Source organism: Acomys russatus, chromosome 29 (genome assembly GCF_903995435.1).
Source record: "Acomys russatus chromosome 29, mAcoRus1.1, whole genome shotgun sequence".
Classification (NCBI taxonomy): Eukaryota; Metazoa; Chordata; class Mammalia; order Rodentia; family Muridae; genus Acomys; species Acomys russatus.
This window is the reverse complement of record NC_067165.1, coordinates 27841851-27866507: the sequence shown is the minus strand read 5'-3', so window position 1 is coordinate 27866507 and position 24657 is coordinate 27841851. Positions and strand designations below refer to the sequence as shown.

Here is a 24657-nt window from a genome sequence, read left to right as displayed (position 1 = left end):
CCACCGCCCCCCTCATTCCCAGGCAAGGGCTTGGGGGGAATGAGCCGAGAGAGCCGGGTCCCGAGCCTACAGAGCCGGGAGCAGCTGAGCCGCCGGCGCCTCGGCTGCCGCCGCCGCCGCCGCCTCCTCCTCCTCCGCCGCCAGCCCGGAGCCTGAGCCGGCGGGGCGGGGGGGAGAGGAGCGAGCGAGCGCAGCGCAGCAGCGGAGCCCCGCGAGGCCCGCCCGGGCGGGTGGGGAGGGCAGCCCGGGGGACTCGGCCCCGGGGCGGGGTGGGAGGGGGGAGAAGACGAAGACAGGGCCGGGTCTCTCCGCGGACGAGACAGCGGGGATCATGGCCGCGCAGGTCGCCCCCGCCGCCGCCAGCAGCCTGGGCAACCCGCCGCCGCCGCCCTCGGAGCTGAAGAAAGCCGAGCAGCAGCAGCGGGAGGAGGCGGGGGGCGAGGCGGCGGCGGCGGCGGCAGCAGCGGCCGAGCGCGGGGAAATGAAGGCAGCCGCCGGGCAGGAAAGCGAGGGCCCCGCCGTGGGGCCGCCGCAGCCGCTGGGAAAGGAGCTGCAGGACGGGGCCGAGAGCAATGGGGGTGGCGGCGGCGGAGCCGGCGGCGGCGGGCCCGGCGCGGAGCCGGACCTCAAGAACTCGAACGGGAACGCGGGCCCTAGGCCCGCCCTGAACAATAACCTCACGGAGCCGCCCGGCGGCGGCGGCGGCGGCAGCAGCGACGGGGTGGGGGCGCCTCCTCACTCGGCCGCGGCCGCCCTGCCGCCCCCAGCCTACGGCTTCGGGCAACCCTACGGCCGGAGCCCGTCCGCCGTCGCCGCCGCGGCGGCCGCCGTCTTCCACCAACAACATGGCGGACAACAAAGCCCTGGCCTGGCAGCGCTGCAGAGCGGCGGCGGCGGGGGCCTGGAGCCCTACGCCGGGCCCCAGCAGAACTCGCACGACCACGGCTTCCCCAACCACCAGTACAACTCCTACTACCCCAACCGCAGCGCCTACCCCCCGCCCCCCCAGGCCTACGCGCTGAGCTCCCCGAGAGGTGGCACTCCGGGCTCCGGCGCGGCGGCCGCCGGCTCCAAGCCGCCTCCCTCCTCCAGCGCCTCTGCCTCCTCGTCGTCTTCGTCCTTCGCTCAGCAGCGCTTCGGGGCCATGGGGGGAGGCGGCCCCTCAGCGGCCGGCGGGGGAACTCCCCAGCCCACCGCCACCCCCACCCTCAACCAACTGCTCACGTCGCCCAGCTCGGCCCGGGGCTACCAGGGCTACCCCGGGGGCGACTACGGCGGCGGGCCCCAGGACGGGGGCGCGGGCAAGGGCCCGGCGGACATGGCCTCGCAGTGCTGGGGGGCAGCGGCGGCGGCGGCGGCGGCGGCAGCAGCTGCCTCGGGAGGGGCCCAACAAAGGAGCCACCACGCGCCCATGAGCCCCGGGAGCAGCGGCGGCGGGGGGCAGCCGCTCGCCCGGACCCCTCAGGTACACAGCTGAGTGGGGAGGGGGCTGGGGCGAGCAGGGCAGGGGTGGGTGGGTGGGTGGCGGCCGCGGGGAGCAGGCCCCGGCCGTGGACTCCCCTCGGCCTTGGGCCCCCACTGCCGGGGAGCTGCCATTGTCTGGCTCTTCTCTCTTAAAATGGCTGCCTGTCTGCCTTCCTCTCCTTCCCTCGATCTGCCTTTGTGTGGGGCTTTTCCAGAGGTCTCTGTCCGGTTTCTCTCTCTCCGTTGGTCCCCTCGAACTCTGGGGGCCTCCAAGGGGGTGCAAAGCAAAGTGTGCCTGGAAGGGCCAGCCCCGGGTGAGGGGGGGTTGCTTGGGGTTCAGGTTAGGGGTGTAGGCAGTGTCAGGAACCGGAGGGGGGGGCGGAAAGAAGCAGCGTTTTCTCGCTCACCTGCCGCTCCTCTGTCCCCCTTGCCTTGCTCTAGCCGTTCCCCAATATGTGCCTTTAGAGAGTGGCCCCTAGGGCTCGGGGACCCCGGGGGGGAGAGCTGGGGCCTGCTTGGGGGCAGCTCGAGGCCGACTGTGGTTCGCCCTGGGCCGCCCGGGCCACCTCTTGTCTTAGTCTCCGCCGGCCTAGTGGCCTGGGCTTCTCTCTGGAAGTGCTGGTAAACAGCTGAGTGATTGGAGTAGTAAGTGCAGATTGCTTTGGTTTGGGATTTGAATTATGGAGGTAAAATCCTTCTGTCAAAGCCAGGAGACAGTTGGTCTTAGGTTGACATCCTATCTGTGATCTGATTGGCTCCCCATCTTCTGCTCTTGGCCATTTATAATTGCCTCTGATGTAATGGTACAACAATCCTGATGAGCTCATAAACTTTTACACTCTGCTTTTCTGCCAGTGATAACCCAAACCATCGCTGCCACCATCCGCCTTTTATTCCAGAGCTGAAATTGGCTGTGACCTTGAGGAGGGAGGTTTAAGCCACGATACTGTATCTGCGGGAGCGAGTCATAGACAGGCTGCCCTGGTTACATTGTGCCTGAAACAAAAGAGGCGGCGATGGCATTTTGCTTGTTCCTTGGATTTATTCTGCCTGTTATGTTTTATGCGGTCTGAAATAGATTCTGTGTTGGAACAGTAGCTGAGTTTTTCTCTACAATGGGTTTGCTGTTTGTTTTGGTTTTGTGACTTTCCTGACGGTATAAATGAGTCCTTTGATGGCTCTGAAGATACATTTGTCTTGAGTAATTTTTTTTGACACTGTTCACTTTACAGAACTGAAATTATTTTATTGGCCTTTTTTATTAAGTGGCAAATGTGGGATCTGTGGGGAAGAAGATGATTTTTGTTAATATTTTGCAGGGAGCTTTCTGATAGAATTGGATGTTAGGTTCACCAGTTCCTTTTAAGCAAGGCTTGCATGCCTCTTTGTTTACATGTTGAGTCCTGTTAACACTTTCTTTTGTTAATTGAACTTTGGGAGAACAGCTCAACTGAAGGAGATGCTAATGTCTTTCCAGATCTAGACAGATCCCTCCCCCCCAAAGTCTTGTTTTAAGAAATTAATGACTTGTTCCTGGAATATTTGTTTTGCCATCAGTCATTTTAGAGCTTTAAAGTAGAGACTGGTCAATATTTTTGTTTGTATTTTCAGTTGTGTGACTTTTTTTCTTTCCATTTTCCAAGGTGTAAAAATATAATGATTGCCACTGTTAGGTACCTTCTCCTGCGGTTTGTTTTCTTTTTCTTCGCTTTCCTCCTCCTGGGTGCTTTGGCCAGGAATATCAAGTCCCCTTTGGAGTCATCTTTTCAAAGTGGGGGAGAAGCTCACTTGGGTTCCCATTCTTAGCAGTTGCACCTATGTTCTGGGTTTTGTTCACGCAGAACAATAATTACGTGTTGACCTGGGAGCTTTGAATAAAGCCTTGTAAGGCAGCTCTGCTGTGGTGCTACAGTCTAACCTAATGTTTTCATCTGTATGAGAATAGGGAACTACTCATTTCCCCCCTGCTGCCTGGAGCTACGTTCTGTCTTAGAAGACAGTATGCATAGGTCCACGGTCATTCTATGATCTGTGTCTGCTTTCTCTCGCTTTGTTTTGTTCTAAGAAATTTACCTTTATTGAGAACTATTAGAGGGAATAATTGTGGGTGAGGGTCAAGGTGCATTAAAAACAGCGATTTTTGTTTGTTTTGGGTCAGGGTCTCATGTACCCCAGAGGGTGCTTTGGGACTCACAATGTATATGTAGCTGAGGTTGATTTTGAACTCCTGATTCTCCTGTCTCTACCTCTCAAGTGCTAGGATTACAGGCAGGAGCCATGCTTTATGTATTTATTTTTTAATCAACTTTTGTGGTGCGGTAATTTCGGGATTTGGTGATTAAATAATTGAAGATTACCTATGTGTCTTAAGTACTAGCCATATGTCTTGTCCAGAGGACATAATAAGAATGTGGACACTGTCGTTGCTTAGAGTCCTGTGTGTGCTGCTGTTGGCTGAGGAAGTCTTCTCCATCCCCATCTCCTCCTTTGATGCTCTTTTATCATTACCAGGCCCCAACACTCACAACATAGATTCCTGCTCAGTTTCATTTTAGTTCTGAGAGGTAGGGGATGAGGTGGCCAGCAGTAAGTGTGGGGGAGATAGTGCAGCTTCAGCCTGCTGAGCCTCAAGTGTGTCTAACAGTCTGCAGCCCCGGGTGTGGGGATGGCCTTTGCTCTGAGATCCCCCTGCTGCCTTTTGAATTCTCTTGTTGGTTTTGAACTCAAGTGTAACTTTGTGGTCCTGATCCTCTGGCTTCCACCCCTGAGTTTGTGGGAATCTACGTACGAATGTTTCACAAGGCCTGTATGTTTTGATTTTGTAGATTTTAAAAATTGTGTATGTGAATGTGTTTGTGCGTCTACATGAGTTTATGTGCACCAGCTGTGTGCAGGTGCCAGAAGTGGCCAGAAGGTGTCTGATTCCTTGGAACTGGAGTTAGCAACGGCTGTGGTGCTGGGAACTGAAGGAACCCAGGTCCTCTGCAGGAGCAGTTTGTGCTCTCAACTGCGCTGAGCCGGCATCTGTCACAGCCCTAGGCCAGGTTTCTTAGGTAGTGCTGGGAGTTGAACCCAGGACTTCACACATGTTTGGTAAGCACTTTGCCAATTGAGCTAGAGTCCTAGTCCCTAAGTATTCTTAGGAAGGTTATTCCTTTCCCCAGCCCAGTCACAGATTAAGGAGTATGTTTTTTTAGGACCAGGTGTGGTATAGTTCTTGGGAGACAGAAGTAGGTGGATCTGTGTGAGTTCTAGGCCAGCCATAGCTGCACAATGAGATCCAGCCTCAAACAAAACAAAATATTTTCTTCTAACAGATGATCAGGTAAGGTGGTGATGTTATTTGACTTTGGTTTTACGAAGTAAAGATTAGTGTGTGTTTTCATAGGATCTAGGACTGATCACAGTGATGTTTTCCTTCATCGGTTTAGTCAACAGTTTTCAAGGGCTTGGATGGTACTGATAACATGGCTTTAGGATACCCATGTGCATGGTTTATGTAAAGCGTTTTACGTTGGCACCTTTATCAGTGATACCTTGAGAGTAGTACTAGCTTATCATAGTGAAAAAGTGAACTGCAGCCTGATGAGGTGGTGCACGTGTGTGTGTGTGTGGTTGGAGGGAGAAGGCTCAGGAGTTTGAGGCCAGCTTGTGCCACAGAGACCCCTGTTTACAAAACACAGTGGAGCTACAGTAAGCTCTGGATGGACTGCAGAGGCATGGCTGTTTGTTGTTAGTTTCTGCAGGACGCTATCAGCTGATGCACCAAACTTCTGGGAAACAGACACAGGACTCCTGCTTTTGCTATCAGGATGCTTGCTGGCAGATAGTCTGGGCTGGCTGGAATACAGAACAATTGGTGTTCTCTCAACCTAGGAGGGGCTAGGAAAACCAGTGAGACAGCGCGGCTGTGGAGACGTCATGTTTCTCTACTGTTCATGATTGTGGGTGTTGGGAGTTGGGACGGTGTGAGAAGAGAGGAAACAGCAAGGTTGATTTCTTCCGTATTGATCTCCATAAGGATTTCTTAGTTGCAGGTCCATCCCCCCTCCATAAACTATGACAAGCAGCACATGCTCTGACCTTCACATGTTGGTTCATTTGGTACAGGTGTGATGTCAGCTACAATAGGCATCTCACACAGCAGTTAGTGACTTTTTTTTTTTTTTTTTTTGAGACAGGGTCTCTCTGTGCAGCCTTGGCTGTCCTGGACTCGCTTTGTAGCTGACCTCGAACTCACAGTGATCCACCTGGCCTTTGCCTCTTGAGTGCTGAGATTAAAGGCGTGCGCCACCACGTCCGGCTTAACACCCCCCCCCCCCTTTGAGACAGGGTTTCTCTGTGTCACACTGTGTGTCCTGGACTCTTCTTTGTAGACCAGGCTGGCCTCGAACATACAGAGATCTGCCTCCTTTGCCTTTCTAGTACTGGGATTAAAGGCGTGCGCCACCATGCCCGGCAGCAGTTACTGAACTTTTTTAAAAATGTGGGAGTAGGCTAACAAAATAATGGACTGGGCCCTTCCCTGATTCCCACCCCCAGAAGAGTGTATTGATTTGCTTTTAGAAGCAATGGAAGCATGCAGATGTTTAAAATATGGTGTTCAAGAGGCAAGAGTTGTGATTGACACCTGTATCCCCAGTCCTCCTGGGGCTGAGGCAGGAAGGTCTTAGACTTAAGGCTAACCTAGGTTACACATTGAGTTCAGGACAACCTGGACTACTTAGAGGAAACCCTGTATCAAGGCCGGAACAGTACTGTGGTGCATGCCTGTAACCCCAGCAGGGAGGAAAGGAACCATGAAGACTCGCTGATTTTTGAGACAGCCAGAGCTACATAACAAGACCCTGTCTCAAAACAAACAAACCAATTTACAGAATAATACAGAATAAAAACCAATAATACAGAATAAATTGATACTGAGTAGTATTCTTCTAGTGAACTGGGATTCCTAGAGCTTTGAGATTCTGAATCCACTCTGGTTTTTTTTTTTTTTTTTTAAACCTTTTTCTTCTCTTTTCTTTTTCTTGTTTAGACTCGTCCTTAGCTGCACTCTTGAGGGTTCAGAGAGCTTGCAACTCAGGAGTGAGAGAGGCTTGGCTTCCATATGAAACTGACCCAGAGCTAGTCATTTGCATTTTCAGTTAAATGAAGCTGGTGGGTCAAATAATCTTGTTCTGTGTTGAATCTCATTGATTTCTTCCATAATATGTTTTTTTTTTTTCTTCACTGGAACCCCACCCCCTTCCCCCATGGGTTGGGTGTGGTTTGAACCTGTTTGAGGTAGATAGGGTCCTGATGGGTAGCTCAGATTGCCTCTCAGACTCAGTCTTCCTGGGGTCAGGATGGCGTTGAGTGTCTTTTGAAGCCATCTTTCTTCCCTTAGGCTTAAGGAACTCAAAGTTGTCTCCTGGGTTTTGCAGGGACAGGCTAGTAGAAGTTGAGAGCTATGTGGGGGAAAAAGCTTTCAAAACTGTTAATTTGTCATTAGTCATTTCACCTGTTTGGAGGTTTTAAAACAGTGAAGGTAATGAAATACCAGGCCGACCTCATTAAGACTTGAAAATAGTTGCTTTAGCATCCCCGAGAGGCTTGCCACTGGGGTGAGATAGGAAGTGTAGATATTGATACAATTTAAGATGAACATACTGCTCTGAGGTAGGCGGGTAGGTGTTTCTTGAGGTAGCGATTAGCTCTTCAGACTCAAGTGTTGGGGCAGGTCTAGGTCTGGTTTGGGCAGTTGGTTGTAATCTGAATGCCTGGACTTGCCCTGTAAGTTTTGCTGAGAGGAACAAAAGTTCTGACCCTGGAACAGGAAAAACTAAGGGTTAGACAGTAAATTCTTTAGGTTATTTGTCTTTCTCCTACCCTGGTTTAAGGAACTACATGGTCTGGCTTGCTGTAGTCCTGGAACTGTGCCCCACTACCCCGAAGCACACCTGCATTTCTCATGTTTTTTTCATCTTTTAGTAGTTTAGAAGTGTAATTTCTGCATGTTGGAGCTGCGCTAGAGGGAAGCTTGCCTCTACTGAGGATGAAAAAAGGTAGAAGGAAAGGTGTTTGATAATTCTCTGCTTGACACAGCAGCTTCTTCCTCTGAAGGAACTGGATGTTTCAGAGCTTTGTGTAAATACTTGCTGAGCTGTCAATATGTACCCAGGAGGTTTCTGTAGTAAGATGTAAACGGTTCTATAGAATGTTTGACAGACAAATTAATAAACAGTTTTCAGGCAAAGATAATGCTAGTCACCTCATGAGGTAGAATAAAATAACCCTGCTGAAAGGGAGGAAGGTGGTGCTGGGGACAGGCATGCAGGTTGGAGAGGGTTGGAGAGGCGATCCAGAAGAACGGCTGAGTAAAAGATGCCGCCATGGAAGGAGACCTGCGGCTTGAGTCCACGCTAAGTTGAAGACGTGAAACCTTGTTAAAAGTCAGTTGCTGTTACATAGAGAAAGCCAACAAAAGTTTGGAAAGGACGCCCTAAGTTCCAATGTGAAGTGTGTTCAACAGCTTGGCTTAGGAGACCGAGTTAAATCCTTGTTCCTTTGGAAAAGGATTTGTAGTTTGGCATGAGGTCCTCTTGGATTGGATTTACATATCTGGAATACCAGAGAGGAGAAGGATCCTGAAGGTTCCGCGTCAGCTCACTCTCTTGTTCAGCTGTGCATTATAAACTGCCTTGCTAGGGGCCAGGCACATTTATACAGTTCTCCCAGGGCTTCTCTGTGATAGTCGTGGCTAAGATGCTTCTCGGCTCCCAGCTCTAGGTCAGTCAGCTCACTACTAGATCCTGTCTCAAGGGTTACCTGTGTAGAGTTTGTCCTTCAGTAACTTTATTTTTATGGAGGAAAAAAAGAGCCTGATTTGGTGCCTCGTGGAATGCCCAGAAAGACCTTGCCATTGCCTTTTAAGACTAGACCACTGAGCCAGGCTTGCTGGCACACACACACACCTTTTTTTTTTTTCCTTTCCAGACAGGGTTTCTTTGTGTAGCCGTGGCTGACCTAGAACTGTCTCTGTAGTCCAGGCTCGCCTTGAACTCAGAGATCCACCTACCTCTGCCTCTAGAGTGCTGAGATTAAATGCGTGGGGGTACTTTTAATCCCAGAATTTGGGAAGGAACAGAGGCTGGTGGATCTCTGACTCTAAGGCCAGCTTGGTCTACAGAGAGAGTTCCAGGCCAGCCTGGGCTACCATCACCCCTCCTGTTCCCGCCCCCCCAAAATAAAAAACTAAATCTGCTGACTGACTTCAGTTCCTTCACAAAAAAGGGATTTTTGTTGTTCTTGTTTTTTAAAGATGAGTGTTCTGTGAGAGCCTGTCTGGCTTATTTTAGGTGATAGCAGGGACTGTGAACGTAATTATGGGCCTGACAATAATTTTTAGGTTCAGCTCTGTTACAAAAGCTATCTATCAGGTTGTTTTAAAGCAAAATTAAGAAAACGGCGAGTTGGATGACATTGACTTTGATTGTCCAATATTGTTAAGGCCTTTCCCACAAGGAATTTAGTCATCTTGGGTTGTGTGTACACATCCAGAAATCTTGGTAAAGTGGTTTTACTGTGGATGTAGACCCAGATCAAGCATGTAGACAAGAGGGAATCAGGAGTGAGCATGGTTGGTCGGCTAGTAGTTCACATGTGTAGTGTTTGACAGGCTTTTGCTTTGGGGTCGAGACAAGGGCTTCTCTGTGTAGTCCTGGCTGTCCTGGCTGGTCAGTAGACTAGTGTAGACCTCTGTGAGGTCCACCTGTCTCCCCAGTGCTGGGGATTAAAGGTGTGTACCACCACACCTGGCTAAAAGCTAAATATTTTAAAAGGGAAAAGTTCAAATATTAACTTGTTCTTTATCCATAATGGTTTCAAATTTTGTGGGGGGTGTGTTTGTTTTTTGAGACAGGGTTTTTCTGTGTAGCCTTGGCTGTCCTAGACTCACTTTGTAGACCAGGCTGGCCTCGAACTCACAGCGATCCACCTGCCTCCAGAGTGCTGGGATTAAAGGCGTTGGCCACCACACCGGGCCTTTTGTGGGCTTTATAGAATCCAAACTTAGAGCCATTCGAGGACCTCTAGTTTACTTTAGTCCCTGAGAGAGAATGGTTGCACAGGCTTAGTGGTTCCTGTGACTGTGTTGGAGTCTGCTAAGTTCTAGACCAGTTTGTAGATTTATTTGTAGTAACTCTGCATTTGGAAGATCTGGGCACCCTCTGAGTTGTGTACTGGGGACAGCCCTCTAGCTGGAGTGGTTCACTTTTGGTTGGTAAACCTGGGTGATGTTTTTAGAGTGAGCCAATTTTTCTCTGCAAATAATTATTACATTTATTTGTGTGAGAGAATGTCACATGTGTTCAGTCAGATACCAGAAGAGGAGAGTAGTTCCTTTGGAGTTGGAGTTACAGGTGGTTGTAAGCCAGCTAGTGTGGGTGCTGGGAATTGAACTGGGTAGAACAGGAAGCATTCTGAACTGCTGAGCCCTCTCTCCAGTTTAGGATTCTTAACACTGCCCTTATGAATGTCTAAAGGCCTGCAAGTTGTGCTCATGCTGAGTCGCAGACCTTATATTTTATATTGGTTGGCAGATGGATTGGATAAACCTGCAGATGAGCAGTTTGTTGTAGTCTGTTCAGAGAAATGGCCATTAGTACTGTTCATTAGGTTGACTGGCCAAGAAAGTCAATGCCACAAACACTCATTCCGAATGGAGTCTTTGAAATGCAAAGATTGTGATTTCTCTTACCTACTGGTCTTTGTGTTTGGGCCTGGCACTTGTGAAGGACCATCAAGGGATGCTTAATAGTCAAGGGTGACTTGTGTGACTTGTGCCAAGCCACTGCAACACATGGATATAACTAGGTATATAACTAGATAAAGAACACGCTAGGCCTAGCAGTTATGCCACACCAGTATGGAAGTGTGGATTCTCTTTAAAAACCCGTGTGTGTGTGTGTGTGTGTGTGTGTGTGTGTGTGTGTGTGTGTGTAATTGCCATGAAGTGTAGAGGTCAGAGGATGATTACGTGGTGGAGTTGATGGAGTTGATACCTCTTCCTACCTACCTTAACATAGAGCATGCCGGGGTCGGGCAGTGAGTGCAGCCTTGTCAGGCTGGTTCATCAAGCAAACAGTGTTGCCTATTGAGCCATCTTGTCAGCCCTGCAATTAAGGAATCTTTGTTTTTTTCTGAGACAGGGTTTCTCTGTGTAGCCTTGGCTGTCCTGGACTCACTTTGTAGACCAGGCTGGCCTTGAACTCACAGCAATTCACCTGCCTCTGCCTCCTGGGCGCTGGGATTAAAGGCGTGTGCCACCATGCCATGCTTCTCTTCCAACATTTTTGCCTTACGGGCTTTGCACTTTGGGAAAGTGAATTTTGTGTAACTCAGCATTAGATATCTACTAGTTCACCTGTCCTGGATCGTAGGTACACAGGACAGAAGATGAACTCTAATCCCGCATTTCATTTTATGTGTATGTATCTGAATGTGTGTATATGCTTCATAAAAATGCACGGGCCCAGGAGTTCAGAAGGCGGCTTAGATCCCATGTACTGGAGTTACATGTGAGCTGCTACCTGGGTTTTGTTTTTTGTTTTTTTGAGACAGGGTCTCTCTGTGTAGCCCTGGCTGTCCTGGACTCACTTTGTAGACCAGGCTGGTGTCGAACTCACAGGGATCCACCTGCCTCTGCCTCCTGAGTGCTGGGATTAAAGGCGTGCGCCACCACCGCCCGGCTTTGCTGCGTGGAGATTTGAAACTGAACCCTAGTCTTCTGCATCCTGTAAGAGCAGTAACCACTGAGCCCCAGGCCCACATTTTAGAGGGATGTAAGTTAGGGTACATATTGACTTAAACATTAACTTTAACTATTCAATGAAAGTGTCTGACCACCATTGAAATGGAGGAAAGGCTTTTGTTCTGTGTTGCAGGTGAAGAAGGAGGTGTCTGGGGGTTTGTTGGTCACTTGTGTCTCTGCACAGGTCGAGCTCTTATTTCCCAGTGGCTTCTGCATAGCGTAAGGGTGGGCTGCCATGGGAAGAAGCCTGATGCCAAGAATGCGGCCCAGCAAGCTGCAGTGGGACATTCCATCCCGAAATGTAGACTTAAGTCTTGGTTATGGTACATATTAGAAATCACCCAGTAATCCAGGACAGATAGTTTACATCCTCCAGGATGTTATGTTGATCCTAAGTATCAAGGGGCTTTAGTACCCAGCTCTGTGCTCTACAGGCGCAGACATGCCTATGAGGAGGAGACTGTCCCATGTGCTGCCTGCACCCCTGCCCTTTTGCATTTGTAGCTTTGTAGCTTCTGTGTTCTGAAGTCTGCAGTGTTGGATACTAGATTTCCCTTTCCCTTGGCACCGGCACATTCATGGTTGTCTGTGGCTCATCACCAGCAGCCAAGATTTTTATATGCTTTTCACTCTTAAACTTGTTAGCTTTTAGCATGCTTGTTTATCTCTGTTAAAAGGATTCCCTACCCACTCCCAAAGATCTAGTGTGACAGCAGCTGGGGAGTGTGAGGGGTCGGTGTGATAGCAGTTATTTTAAAAAGCCCATTTGTTATATGCTTGATTTTTGTTTTGCCTCCGTTTTTTCTTGAGCTCACAGTGTGCTCACCGAGCTTTCCCGGCAAGAGTGCATTTGAGCCTGGCTGTTTACTCTCAGGTGACTCGAGCCTGGTGTACTTCGACTTAACAACAGTAGGAATTTGGTTCTGTGGGAGAGGACCTGTGCTGTTTGGGTACATCCTTTTGGAGCTCTAGCCAGTGAGTTAGTTTCCTTCTCTGGACTGCCGTCACAGCTCCCTTCTGTCCTTAGCACACAGGTTCTGCAGGCAGAAAGGCTTGCTGTGTATGTTGCTGTGTCTCTGGCACATGTAGCTGGCATTCTCTTTGCCCTTTGGACATTGTTCTGCTCTGATCCTGGGGTTCTGGAACTCACAGGCTGGACCCACTTTAGTCCAGAGCCTGAAAGAAACTCTGTCGTCCAGTTCAGATGACCTATGTTTTTGGTTTTTAGCTTTTACCTGTTTAGGAATCTAAGCTGCAGAAGAAAACTACATCTTAATGGACTTTGGGGAACAATTTGTCCAAAACATTGCTTAGAGCCAGGCATCCTTGCTGAGGTCTTGGCTTTGAAGTAGTAGTGTGCTGAAAGTGGGTTTCACAACAGCTCCCATGCACGATGGGCCTAGTGTGTGCTGAGTAAGCATCATGTTAGAGTCTTATGGACTTCCTCATTTATTCCAACTCCTGAAAGAGGAGGATTCTGTTCGTTCTTTTGGCTTCCAGTCATGGAAATAAAGTAATGTAAGACATCCTTTAGGGTAGTCGTTGGTTTAAGATTAAGTTGGGAGTGAAGTAAGGTTTGTCAGCACTGTGGTTTTATTATTTATTTAAGGCTCTCTTGATGCCAGGCAAGTGTTCTTGTCACTGAGTCATCCTCCGCTAAAATACTAACTTTTCTTCCCCAGAATAAATCACTTAAGAAGCAGGACCACTTAGGACACTTCTGTAATTGCTCAGAACTACTTCTGGTGTTACTTTTACGTGTGTGTGTGTGTGTGTGTGTGTGTGTGTGTGTGTGTGTGTGTGTACGTACATGTACCTGCAGAGGTCAAAAGAGGGAATACAAATAAGTAAAAAATACTTTAAAAATACTTTGAAGGTTATAAGTACTAAAGATAAATGAAAAGTACTATTAGGTGATGGAAAGTTTTCAAAAACAGTGTTTTTACACACTGTGTACAGTGTGTGGGTGCAGATGTGTGACATTGCACATGGAGGTCAGAGACCAGCCTTGTCGGCCCTGGTTCCCTTTGTTCCACGTGGGCTCCAGGGGTCAAACTGGCTGTCAGGCCTGTATGAGTAACACTTCACTCACTGAACAATCTTGCTATCAGCCTTTTTTCTTCTTTTGAGGCAGGATCTTGTCATGTTAGCCCAGGCTGCCCTTGAATTCACAGGTGTTCTAATGTCACCATATCTGCCTGAAGACTTCAGTTTTGGTCTGGTTTGAGAGACTGCCTGGGTGGCCTTGTTTGGACGGTGAAACCCTGAACCCAGAATGCAGCGGTGTGCTGTGCTTTAGACTGCCCTGATGGACACTCAAAATTGAGATGTACTGAATTGTGCATTTATGCTCAACTGGGCTGCAGGGCATATCTAAACTGCCCGAGGTGCTTCTAATTATACTGTGTGATGAAAAAGTGTTAGTGGATAGAGAAAAGGCAATAAAAATGCTGCAGTTGTTAATAACAAAGCCTTGTTCTGGGGAGCGGGAGTGTAAGGTCAGGATGTCAGCAGACTAGATTCTAGGTGACTTCTCTTGCTATGGTCTCAGCATCTTCTCACTAGGACTCACATGCCATTACATAGTGCTGCTCCTACTGTCCTGCTGCCGAGACCCAGGCTAGACCCAGTACTGCCCAGGACCCTTCTTTGCAGTGGCGATTAACTCTTAACGGGGTGGTTCCCACACTGATATTTATGACTGGCCTTGCTGGGTTTCCTTCTAGTTCTGCAGCGAGATGACATGGCAGTACAGCCTGTACCGTGGTCCTGGAAGTTGGAGATGTCTGAGTCTTCCAAATACAACCACTTTAGTGCACACCTACCTAATCCTAGCACTTGGAAGATGGAGGCAAGAAGATCAGGAGTTCAAATCTAGCCTCAGCTACATGAGATTCTGTCTCAGGGAGAAAAAAAGATACCAGCCTTGGAACACTAATTAAATGCCATTTCCTTGTGCCTGTGATGGCCACCTGATCTGAGAGGAGGAATGAGATGGTCTCTCTCCCCCTCATGGCCAAATCTTAAGTGACCAGCCTGAGTTTTTTTCCCTCGTGTCCCTTTTGAAGTTGTTTCAGAGCCCTAGCAAGTACTCTTCCTCATTGAAGTGGATGAGCCCTGTCTGAGACGCTTGCATTTCAGCTGAGACTGTCTCAAGTCGTGTGAGTTAATGTTAGTCAAGAGACTTGTCCCCATTTGTGTGAGTTCTTGTTATTCAAGATTGTCCTTGGAAATGTAATGGAATTGCAGAAATGGTCAGCTATACCCAGTGGAGAACCTGTGCTTCCTGAAAAATCTCATGTAGTCTTTCCCCTGGAAACAAGTATACTACCAGGCCTCCTTTTTCTTGCTGCCTGATAAATGTATCATTAAAACCAACCAGGACAGGTCAGTGGTCTCCAGGAGGCGACAGTTTGACCTGTGCATTGGCGTTTGTATATTCAGAGGATAGGGAGTTCTGTGTTGTCCGTGTGTGTTTCAGACTCATTTGCTTGTCCTTCTGCCTTTGGCTGCATTTCTTTACACCTCCCTATCCTTTCATCCCCTCATTTGGTGTCTAACTTACTAGACTGTAAAGCGCATGGGCATTCCAGTAAATTCACGGCGCTAGAGCTGGTACCAGTGCCCGGCTCAGCGAAGACCCCTGCTGCCTTACCTCTTAGCTGTCTCACCACTGGCTTCTGCTCTGAAGGCTGACTAGCGGCGGCAGGAGGCGCCTTATCCACAGAAGTTCCTAAATGGTCTAGAGGTCACACCTCAGCCTCTTTTGCTCTTTGGGGTTCAGTTGCTGTGGGACAGCTTTGTGACATTCCTTTCTTTCCAGTTTGTGACTCCAGTCCTTGCTCTGTAGTGCAGCTTGGAGCCGACTTCTTTAAAACTCCCTGCAGAGAACCTCAAGTCACCGATAGTGTTCTCATGATGGCATTTGGGTTTAAAATAAAACAGGACTGAAGTAGTGGGGCTCACCTACCTAGATACACACACCAAAGGGACGTTCTTTGTTCTTTGAAATAAGATAATCTCTGAAGAGTATGAGCCAGAGTGGAGGCCTGGGGGGAGGGGTAGACAGTGTCTAGACTTTCACGGTTGTTTACTATGCCAAGTGTCCATTCCCGTGTGCTCCACTGGGCAGAGCGCAAAGAAGACGGGCACTACATCTCTAAAACAGCAGCTGCTAACTTTAGCCCCATGCATTTCCGGTGAAAAATATTTTTGTTTGTTGTTTGGTTTTGTTTTTCTAGACAGGGTTTTCTGTGTACCTCTGGCTGTTCTGGAGACCAGACATCAGGCTGGCCTCGAACTCACAGAGACCTGCCTCTGCCCTCTAGGTGTTGGGAAAAATAAAAAAAATTTTTTTTGCAGTGGGTGGGGCGGGCGTAGGGAGGATGTTTGAGACAGGGTTTCTCTGTGTAGCCCTGGCTGTCCTAGACTCACTTTGTAGACCAGGCTGGCCTTGAACTCATAGAGATCTGCCTGCCTCTGCTTCCTTAGTGCTGGGATTGAAGGTGTGCACCACCACGCCCAGTGATGGAGCCCTTCTTTAACCAAACTCTGTAATAGTTGTGCGTATTGTAATGGCAGTAGGCCGGGGGTGGGTCCTCGATGAAAAACTGGCGTTTTCCAGCTGGTAGGGGCCTAGGGTACTTGCAGGAATCAAGTGTGGTGAGCATAGTGAGTGGCGTTGCTGTCACCTTTTGCTGTTGAAATGTAGTGTAGCATGCTTTACATGTCTGTATGTAAATTCAGTCCTACTCTTCAGTGAGGTGCTCAGATACCCCTTTTAGGACAGGAAGAAAAACTTTGGCAAGAGATAAAACTGTGTACTTAAATTTGGTATCTTTTATTACACTTATTTGGGTATATGTGTCCTCCAACTGTGATTTTTAAAAGAGAAAGTGGTAGTTTTTGCCTTTACTTGTTTAGTTGGTTTTGAATACTGTCTGCAAGCAAGCTACGGAAACTGGAAGAGCATTGTGAAACTGCTCTGAAGAACTTGACAGTATTTTGTGCTCTCATAGGTGAAGCTGTGTGCAGGTTTCAGACCTTTACTCTGTATTCCTTTTGTGCTGTATCACACATTGATAAATACAGTACACAAGAATGACAGAAGATAACAAGAGAATTGCTACCAGTTGTGAGTTTGTCCATACCAAAGTCCTTTCTCTAGAAGAAGTACCATAGGACAGCTGTGGGGGAGCACCTTTCCTTTGGGCAGGGCATATCAGCTGCGCGAGTGCCTTGTTCTGGTATTAAGTCATGTCGCTTTGCGTGAGTAACAAAGACTGTCTTTTTTGGTTTGTTTGTTTTTGTTTTGTTTTTCGAGACAAGGTCTCTTTGTGTAGCCTTGGCTGTCCTGGACTCTCTTTGTAGACCAGGCTGGCCTTGAACTCGCCTGCCTCTGCCTCCCGAGTGCTGGGATTACAGGCTTGCGCCACCACGCCCGGCTAAGACTCCTTGTAAAGGCCTCATTTAATTTTCTGTTATCCTTGCTGAATTATCACTTAAGTTAAGCATAAAATAATTGGGCGCTTGCCAGCTTAGTAACTCACAAGGGCCTACCGTGTGCTAGTCTGCTTTCTTCAGTCAGCAGGTACTGACTGAGCTGTAGCCCTGTCAGACAGTGAGCTTGGGTACACGGACCCCATATCCCCTGTCTCTGAGGACATTTGTGAAGAAGCAATTGTAAGTGATAACAACAGATAGTAGTACGGCTATACTTAGAACACATGACTAGAGGTAAAAAATGATTTGGGCGTGGTAGCGCACGCCTTTAATCCCAGCACTCAGGAGGCAGAGGCAGGTGGATCGCTGTGAGTTCAAGGCCAGCCTGGTCTACAAAGTGAGTCTAGGATCGCCAAAGGCTACAAAGAAAAACCCTGTATCGAAAACCAAAAAAAAAGATTGGGCTGGTCCGAAGGTAGTGAGTTATCACAATTGACTGTTCACAGTCAGTTAGAGATTGAACCCCTGTTGTACACTTTCCCCCTTCTCACTACTGCACTTGACTAGTCTTTAAAAAAAAAAAAAAAAGAAGAGATTGGATCTTACACTTATAAACCAGGATAGCATGGAGCTCAATCAGTAGTCTAGGCTGACCTCACTCTCACAGAAGTCGGCTTGCCTTACACAAGAGCCACCAGGTCATTAGGCCTGACTCCCAACTATTACTTAAGATAAAATCCTATGCTCTTCCTTTATGTCTTTGTTTAGCTGTTAGGGTTAGTACTGGTCAGTTCTGACTTCTTTTTCTTGGTTGCTCCAAGGATTAAGTTTGGTTAAATTGAGGTTGTAAACTATTCAGCTGTGGTAGGCGAGGCCCGTCTTCTCTGTGGGGAGCTGCACTGCAGGGCATTGGGCACTTTGCAGAAAACGTCAATAGCATTAGGAAGATTCCGGGACCTGAATGAGTGAGTGAATGAAGTATGTCATACATTTAAGTACAGGCACTTAGAATGGCAGTCCCCCTGGTGTGTCCCTTCCTGTCCTGTCCAGTCCTGTTCCCCCCAAAGTGCTAGCTGTGTTGTCAGTTCTTCCTTGGAAGGTGTTATTGAGCAAATTCCTCTTGGGGGGGAAAAAGCTGAAAAATATGTGATGCTTTGGACTTGCCTTCTAATTTTGTGTTGGTGTTTTTGTTATTTGAGACAAGGTTTCTCTGTGTAGCCTTGGCTGTCCTAGATTCTCTTTGTAGACCAGGCTGGCCTGTCCGCCTGTCTCTGCCTCCTGAGTGCTGGGATTAAAGGCATATGCACCATCATGCCCGGCTTGTTTTTTAATTATGTCAAAAATTTATTTTAAGTCTCATTTTGCTGTTTTTGCTTTTGAGGCTGTAAGGGGAAGAAATAACTGTTGGGGTGCTGTGTGTGCTGGCGCTCAGCGAGCGCGCTCTCGGGTGCAGCTAGCACCTGAACTGTCAAACAGCCTTGTTAAACATGAAACTTACAAAGTTTGGCTTATTCATTTGTTGGGGGAGGGGTTGTTCACGGCATGTGTAGAGGTCAGGGAACAACAGAAACGGGGCTTTTTTTTTTTTTTTTTTTTTTTTTTTTGGTTTTTCGAGACAGGGTTTCTCTGTGTAGCCTTGGCTGTCCTGGACTCGCTTTGTAGACCAGGCTGGCCTCGAACTCACAGTGATCCGCCTGCCTCTGCCTTCCGAGTGCTGGGATTAAAGGCGTGCGCCACCACGCCCTGCTGTCAGCTGGTTGACTTAATGGCACTTGCTAAAGTGGTTCCAAACCTTATCGTTTTGTTTTTCTTTTTTCTTTTTTTGGAGTTTTTCAAGACAGAGCCTCTCTGTGTAGCATTGGCTGTCCCAGACTTACTCTGTAGACCAGGCTGGCCTCCAACGCAAAGTGGTCCCCCTGGTCTGCCTCTGGTTGATCATGTGAAGATTTTGTCTCAGATGTTTGGGTTAAGTGTTAATTGTTCTGTCTTCTAAGCTTTGCTGCTGGAAATGTGGGACTTGTGCAGGGTGAAGCTGGGTAAGGATGTTACCTGGCAGACGAGCGCTGACTCATACACAGACCCATAGCTTCCTCCTGGGGACGGGTAGTAAGTGAGGGTCAGCATCTGCTATCTTGTGTGGTAATGGCATGGTGGGAGAAAGAATTAGAGAAAGGTTCAGGATTTACATTTTAAATGGTTTACAGGAAAGGCAGTGCTGAAGTCTGTCTACTTAGGAGCTGTGTTTGTGTGTGTGTGTGTGTGTGTGTGTGTGTGTGTGTGTGTGTGTGTGTGTGTGTGTAGACAGGCTCTTATGTGGCTAGGCTGGCCGGCCTCAACTCCGTAGCTGAGGATAACTTGAGCTTAAGATCCTCCTTGTTCCTGCTTTCACCTGAGTGGGAGAAGTGAGTGATCACTTCTCCTTCAACTTTGAGGATGCTATTACAGTGGAAGAGTAACTTGTTCATTTGTCCTTCCTTCCTTCTCTTTGTGTTTTTTTCAAGACAGTTTCTCTGTGTAGCCTTGGCTGTTCTGGACCAGGCTGGCCTTGAACCCAAGAGATCCACCTGCCTCTGAGTATTGGAATTCAAGGTGTGGCCCTTTGTTATCTGTGGTTTTTGCTTTCTGAGTTCTTTTTTTTTTGTTGTTGTTTTGTTTTGTTTTTTGAGACAGGGTTTCTCTGTGTGGCCCTGGCTGTCCTGGACTCACATTGTAGGCTGTCTGTGGTTTTAGGTCCCAACAATCAAATTTCTATCTGAAACTACTCAGTGGAAAACTCTGTTTTGAGAGACAGATGTTCATTTAACTTAGAATTTGTTGCTAATGACTTATCTTTAACCTCTTGCTTTGTGTAATATATAAAATAAATTTCTTTATAGCCATGTATATATTGGGGGGAAAACCATATGTGTGTGTTATAATGTACAGTTTCAGGTAGGGAGAAACTGTTGTACAATTATTGCTATTTTCTTTCTCAGTTATTCCAGGCTGCTTCATATGGCTAAGAAATACCTGGGTTTTTGTTTGCTTTTCCAGTGCTGGGAATCAAACCCACGTCCTTCTGTTAAACAAACACTCAGCTGCACACACCTAGCTCACTCTTTGTGTGCATGTGTGTATGTTCAAGACAAGGTCTCTCTGTGTAGCCTTGGCTGTCCTGGACTTGTTTTGTAGACCAGGCTGGCCTCGAACTCACAGTGATCTACTTGCCTCTGCCTCCCGAGTGCTGGGATTAAAGGTGTGTGCCGCCACTGCCCAGCCTGGACCTTTATTCTTTTTTTTTTTTTTTTTTTTTTTTTTTTTTTCTTTTTTTGGACCTTTATTCTTATAGTCCCATATTTTAAATATTATCTGAAGACCTTTTCCTTAAAGTAGGAAATTTTGCATACAGGTCTAGCCTCCCAGAGTTTATGCTAGCTGAGGCGAATAAGAGAAGCAGGGTCCTCTGAGGTTAGGATCCCTGACCCTGTCCTCTTGGTAGGGATGGGGCGAGAACCATAACTGGATTAAAATGGATTCACTCTTACCTGCTCTCGGAGTAGCTGCTATGAGAACTGGGATTGGAGCCCACCTGTTCTGCCTCTCCCAGGAACTTATCTGTCAGTTGTAAACAAGGGAGCTCCAGACTTATCAGATGACCTTTCAGTTTCTGCCTGTCCTCTTGGAGCCTTACCCTGTTTTTATGGCCCTGTGTTTAAGCAACATTTGAAGAGGAATATTTTATTTTTTAGATTTTTGTTCGGGGCAGGGGGAGATAGGGTTTCTCTGTTATGTAGCTCTGGCTGTCCTGGGATTTACTATGTACACCAGGCTGTCCCTAAACTCTCAGAGAGATCTTCCTGCCTCTGCTGGAATTAAAGACATTCACTGCTGTACCCAGCAAGAGGAGTATTTTCTGAAGAAGTTGATTGTTTTATCTTAGCGATACTAGAGTTAGAAGTAGGAAAATTGGACATGTAAGTTCAGTCTTCCTCCTTGTAGGTTGAGCCTTCTCTCTGTAAAGGTAGCTGACGAAAGTGCTGTAGATGAAAGAGATCCTCCCATTTGTTGGGAAATACTAGTTTGGTGCTCTAGCCGCTCTGTTGGAAGGGCTCTAATGGTGCCAGTGAACAAGTAAGGAAACCCAGCCGCCTGCTTGTGGGGTTTCTGGCTCGCTTCCTTTGGGGGGGCAGCTGTGAAGTGGGTTGTTACAATTGGCTCTCATAACCGGTACGTTTTATTAGATGCTTGCTCTCTTTTTCTAAACCTTGCTAGTTTTTCTATGCTCTCTTGGTCTGGATAGGGATTCATAGTCCAAATCCTTTCTTATTTTGAGTCAGAATCTAGTTTGTTTGTTTGTTTGTTTGTTTTTGGTCAACCTGGCTGTGTAACCCAGGGCATCCTAGGACATGCTGTGTCCTGGGTGCTGGGATTATGGGCCAACCACACCCAGCTTATCTGTATCATTATGAGGCAGTATGGATTTGGAAGGACCGTGGGTCTGGTTGCAGCCCTCACCTGGTATGTGGGAAAGGTACTCTTACTCAGCTTTTAAACACAGGGAAGTTTGAAAGAACTAACAAAATAGTCTGGAGTGGTGGTGGTTGCAAACAGGCAACTACACAGGCAGGTGACCAGTTTGTTCAAAAGTTGAATGAACTGGCGTGTGGTCTTCGGATAATAAGTAATGAGACTCCCAGGCCAGCCGGTTGGACTCTGATAAAATGTTGGTATGTGTGATGAGATTGCCATTTCCCACCTCCCTGATTTCCATTTCTCCACAGTGAGGTCACTCTGCTAAGGCTAAAGATTAGGCATGGAGTCACGTTTCCCTGTTTAAAAGTAAAACGCATGGCTGTGTATGGTATAACTGCCTGTAGTCTCAGCGTTACTGATGATCGTTTGAGCCCAAGAGTTAGAAACCAGCCTGGACAAGACAGCAAGAGACACTATCTCAACAAAACAGCAGCCTGTCCCCCATCCCTTGTATAGTCTCCTTTTAGAAGGCAAGGTCTCAGGACATTTGATTTCATAGCACTTCCTCTTAGATCTGGGTAGGAATCTGACCAGTGGTCACGCCATGGTGTCCTGGAGGGGGCGGCCATGGTGTCCTGGAGGGGGCGGCGGGAGGCAAGGTAGGTAGCTGCAGAGAAGAAGCACAGTGGAATGGTTTGTGCTGGTCAACTGTGGGGAACAAGGCTGTTCTTGCAGGGGGATTCTCCTTAGTCTTAAGATCTAAGTGATTTCCCGGAGCTGGCAGGGAAAGCGAAAGCATGTTGGGTGGGAGAGGCCTTAACTTTTGTACTTACCTCTGCCTGCCTGGAGTGCCCCTTCACAGAGGAGGATCTCCTCCAGGAACTCGTCAACAGCTGCTGCCAGTCCCTAGAATCACAGGAAGCCGCGGCCTGGTGCCTTTGTATAGGAGCTCTGCAGCTAGACAATAGTGTGTGCTGGCGGGGCCATGTGGCGAGTCACGTGACCCGGGGCTGTAGTCTGCTGGGGTCCTTGCCCATCTGTTCTCCCGGCTCTTTCTGGGTTATCAGGCGCCAGTCCAAGTCTTCCCAGGCAGCCAGCTCCATGGCCAGAGATTACGAGCACTAACCTTCCTGGCAGGGGCGGTGTGGCTTCGAGTTTATGCAGATTAGCCATGTGTTTCTCACTTCAAGGCGGTCCACAGGAAAAGGCTTTTCCTGTGTTTGGCTCTCAGTGGGCGGTTCCCAGCTTACTGTACTGGGACTCAAGCAGCAGGCATGCACGAGAGGGATCACAGTACACTGCCCCCCTCCACCTCCAGTGCTACGTCACCACAACACAACCACTAGAGCTCTCATACTGTTGGTGTCATTCATTCGGTGCCAAGATTGCTTTAAAAAATTCCCTTGGCCCCAGTTCAAACAGGAGTACAGCTGGGATGTGTTAGATTTTAGGCAGTCTGCCCTCAATTTGAGATGAGTTATAAATAGCAGTGCCGACTTCCTTAACTACCGCTCTCTGAGGTAAAATGCAGGTTAATTACTGTGGGAATCAATTAGGGGGTTCTTTCGGTTAAAGAGCCAGGGATGCATTTTTATTGTTATTATTAAAACTCATAAACAAATCTGGCCAGGAATAAATTGAAAGCACAAGAAGTAAGAAATACTATTTGGAGGTCCAAAATCCAAGGGTATGGCTCTAGATTTATCCTGGCACGGACAAGTTGGCATCTAGAGTGAAGGCACAGTGCGTGGCTGGTCAGGACTTGTCCTTTCCAGCGATGGGTACTCTTGGCAGTACCTGACCCAACCCTTCACTTTATTTTTTCTAGTCTTTGGCACTGCTGGGCATTCAAGTTGGCCCTTACCTCCGCTTCTGGTCACTTCCTCTCTGCATCTTTGGCTTGGGATGGCGATTCCCTCTCAGACGTTTATTTCAGGGTCAGAGTTTGTTTCCCCACACGATGTGGGGAGTGAGCTCTTCTGGTTGATGCTTGAAGTGTTAGTGCTTGCTTGGTCTTGGCTCTTCTCTCCGCGGCTTATGGTCGGATAGAGAATTGCAACTATGTTGAATCTTTTGAGTGCTCTGAAACACTTTGATTATCTGACACTTAACCCTGATGAACTCCAGTTTGCTACATTCTCAGTTCACAGGGTCACTGTGGCTTTCCTTGTACATAAAGAACTCGGGAGCGATTCCAGTAGCCACCTGGTCTGGAGGTGTTTGTAATTCCATTTTCTGGGAGCTGGAGAACCCCCGCAAGTGGTTAGTCTGCAAGCTGTTTGTACTGAATATATACCGAAGGACAAGCCTACTTAGGCATCCTTGCCTCTGATGCCCCTAAGCTGCCTTCGTTGCCTTTGTCAGGCAGTTTATGACTTAGGCAGTGAGCTAGAAGGAGCTAAGTGGTAGAGTGATGCATTTTCTTAGGACTCCCCCCCCCCCTTTTATTTTTATTTTTTTATGAATGTAGGCGAGTATATAGCAGGGGGCCTGACTTCCCTGATCAAGGGCCAGCATTTTCCTCTCAATTATGTATCTCTGTGGCAGAGCCTTTGCTTTTGAAGTGTAATCACAGTAATCTACTCCTGTGGTTTCCCATTGAAAGGATTTCCTCTCTGTCTTCCCAGAGTGGAGTCTCTGGCTCTTCGCAGCTAAGATTTGTGTTTCTCCTTGTCTGTGGTGCTGACTACTGATACTGACTTTTTCTATTTTACATGAAGTGGAACATTTTCTGTTTCAATAGAACTGGTTGATGAAGGTTTAATGTTATTCTATATTTTAAGAAATTGGATGGTACCTTCTTTTTCCTCCTATAACTAGAACCCCAGCTTTCACGATATTTTAAAGTCACAAGGATGACTATATTCTCTTTTGAAGCGAGGCCAGAGTGGTCTGGTTGTTATAACTGAATATATTTTCATTTGTCAAATAAGCTGCATGGCTGTTGATCATGATAAGCCTTTGGTGAGGGGGAATGAGTTTGATTCCCCCCCTCCCCCCCGAAAAAAAAAAGTCAGTTTATTTTGAGAAACTGTTCTTGGGTCCTGATATGAGGCCAGTGTGGTCTTAGACTTAGCCTTCCAAGTGCAGGGAACATATTTGCTGCCATGCCACTGTAAGCTTTTGGGGTTTGACATGTGTTTGGGCCTGGCTCTGTATGTATTGACTCTCATCAATACAGATTGGGTTATCTCAGAATGTTTTTCCTTACTCTCTCATGACTGTTTAACCTCCCCTCTTCTAATTCCTAACCTGTCCGCTGCCTTCTGGCTGGATCGTTTGAACTGGGCTTTCTCTCTGGAGTGCACCTTCCCCTTTCTTGCAGTAGGTGCCGTTGCAATTGAACAGTTAGAACTTTGAAAATAAAAGGCCTGAACTCTTATGTCCCAGAACTTAGCCAAAGTGGTCGTGTATGTCTGTAATTCCAGCTATTCTGGAATCTTGAGCCCAGGAATTCAAGTGCAGCTCGATCTATCTACATAGTGAGATTTCATGCCATTTCAAAACAA

At 47.8% G+C, this 24657-nt stretch overlaps 1 protein-coding gene across 2 annotated transcripts in view; it reads left to right on the top strand.

The window, feature by feature from the left end:
* The first annotated feature begins 272 nt into the window (after positions 1–272).
* Positions 273–24657, top strand: part of Arid1a (AT-rich interaction domain 1A) — a 76262-nt gene continuing 51877 nt past the window's right edge. For both annotated transcript variants that reach the window (XM_051171897.1, XM_051171898.1), the window contains exon 1: positions 273–1465. In XM_051171897.1, coding sequence (XP_051027854.1) covers positions 332–1465 — 1134 coding nt within the window. In that variant the 5' untranslated portion in view covers positions 273–331. The remainder of the gene's footprint in view (positions 1466–24657) is intronic.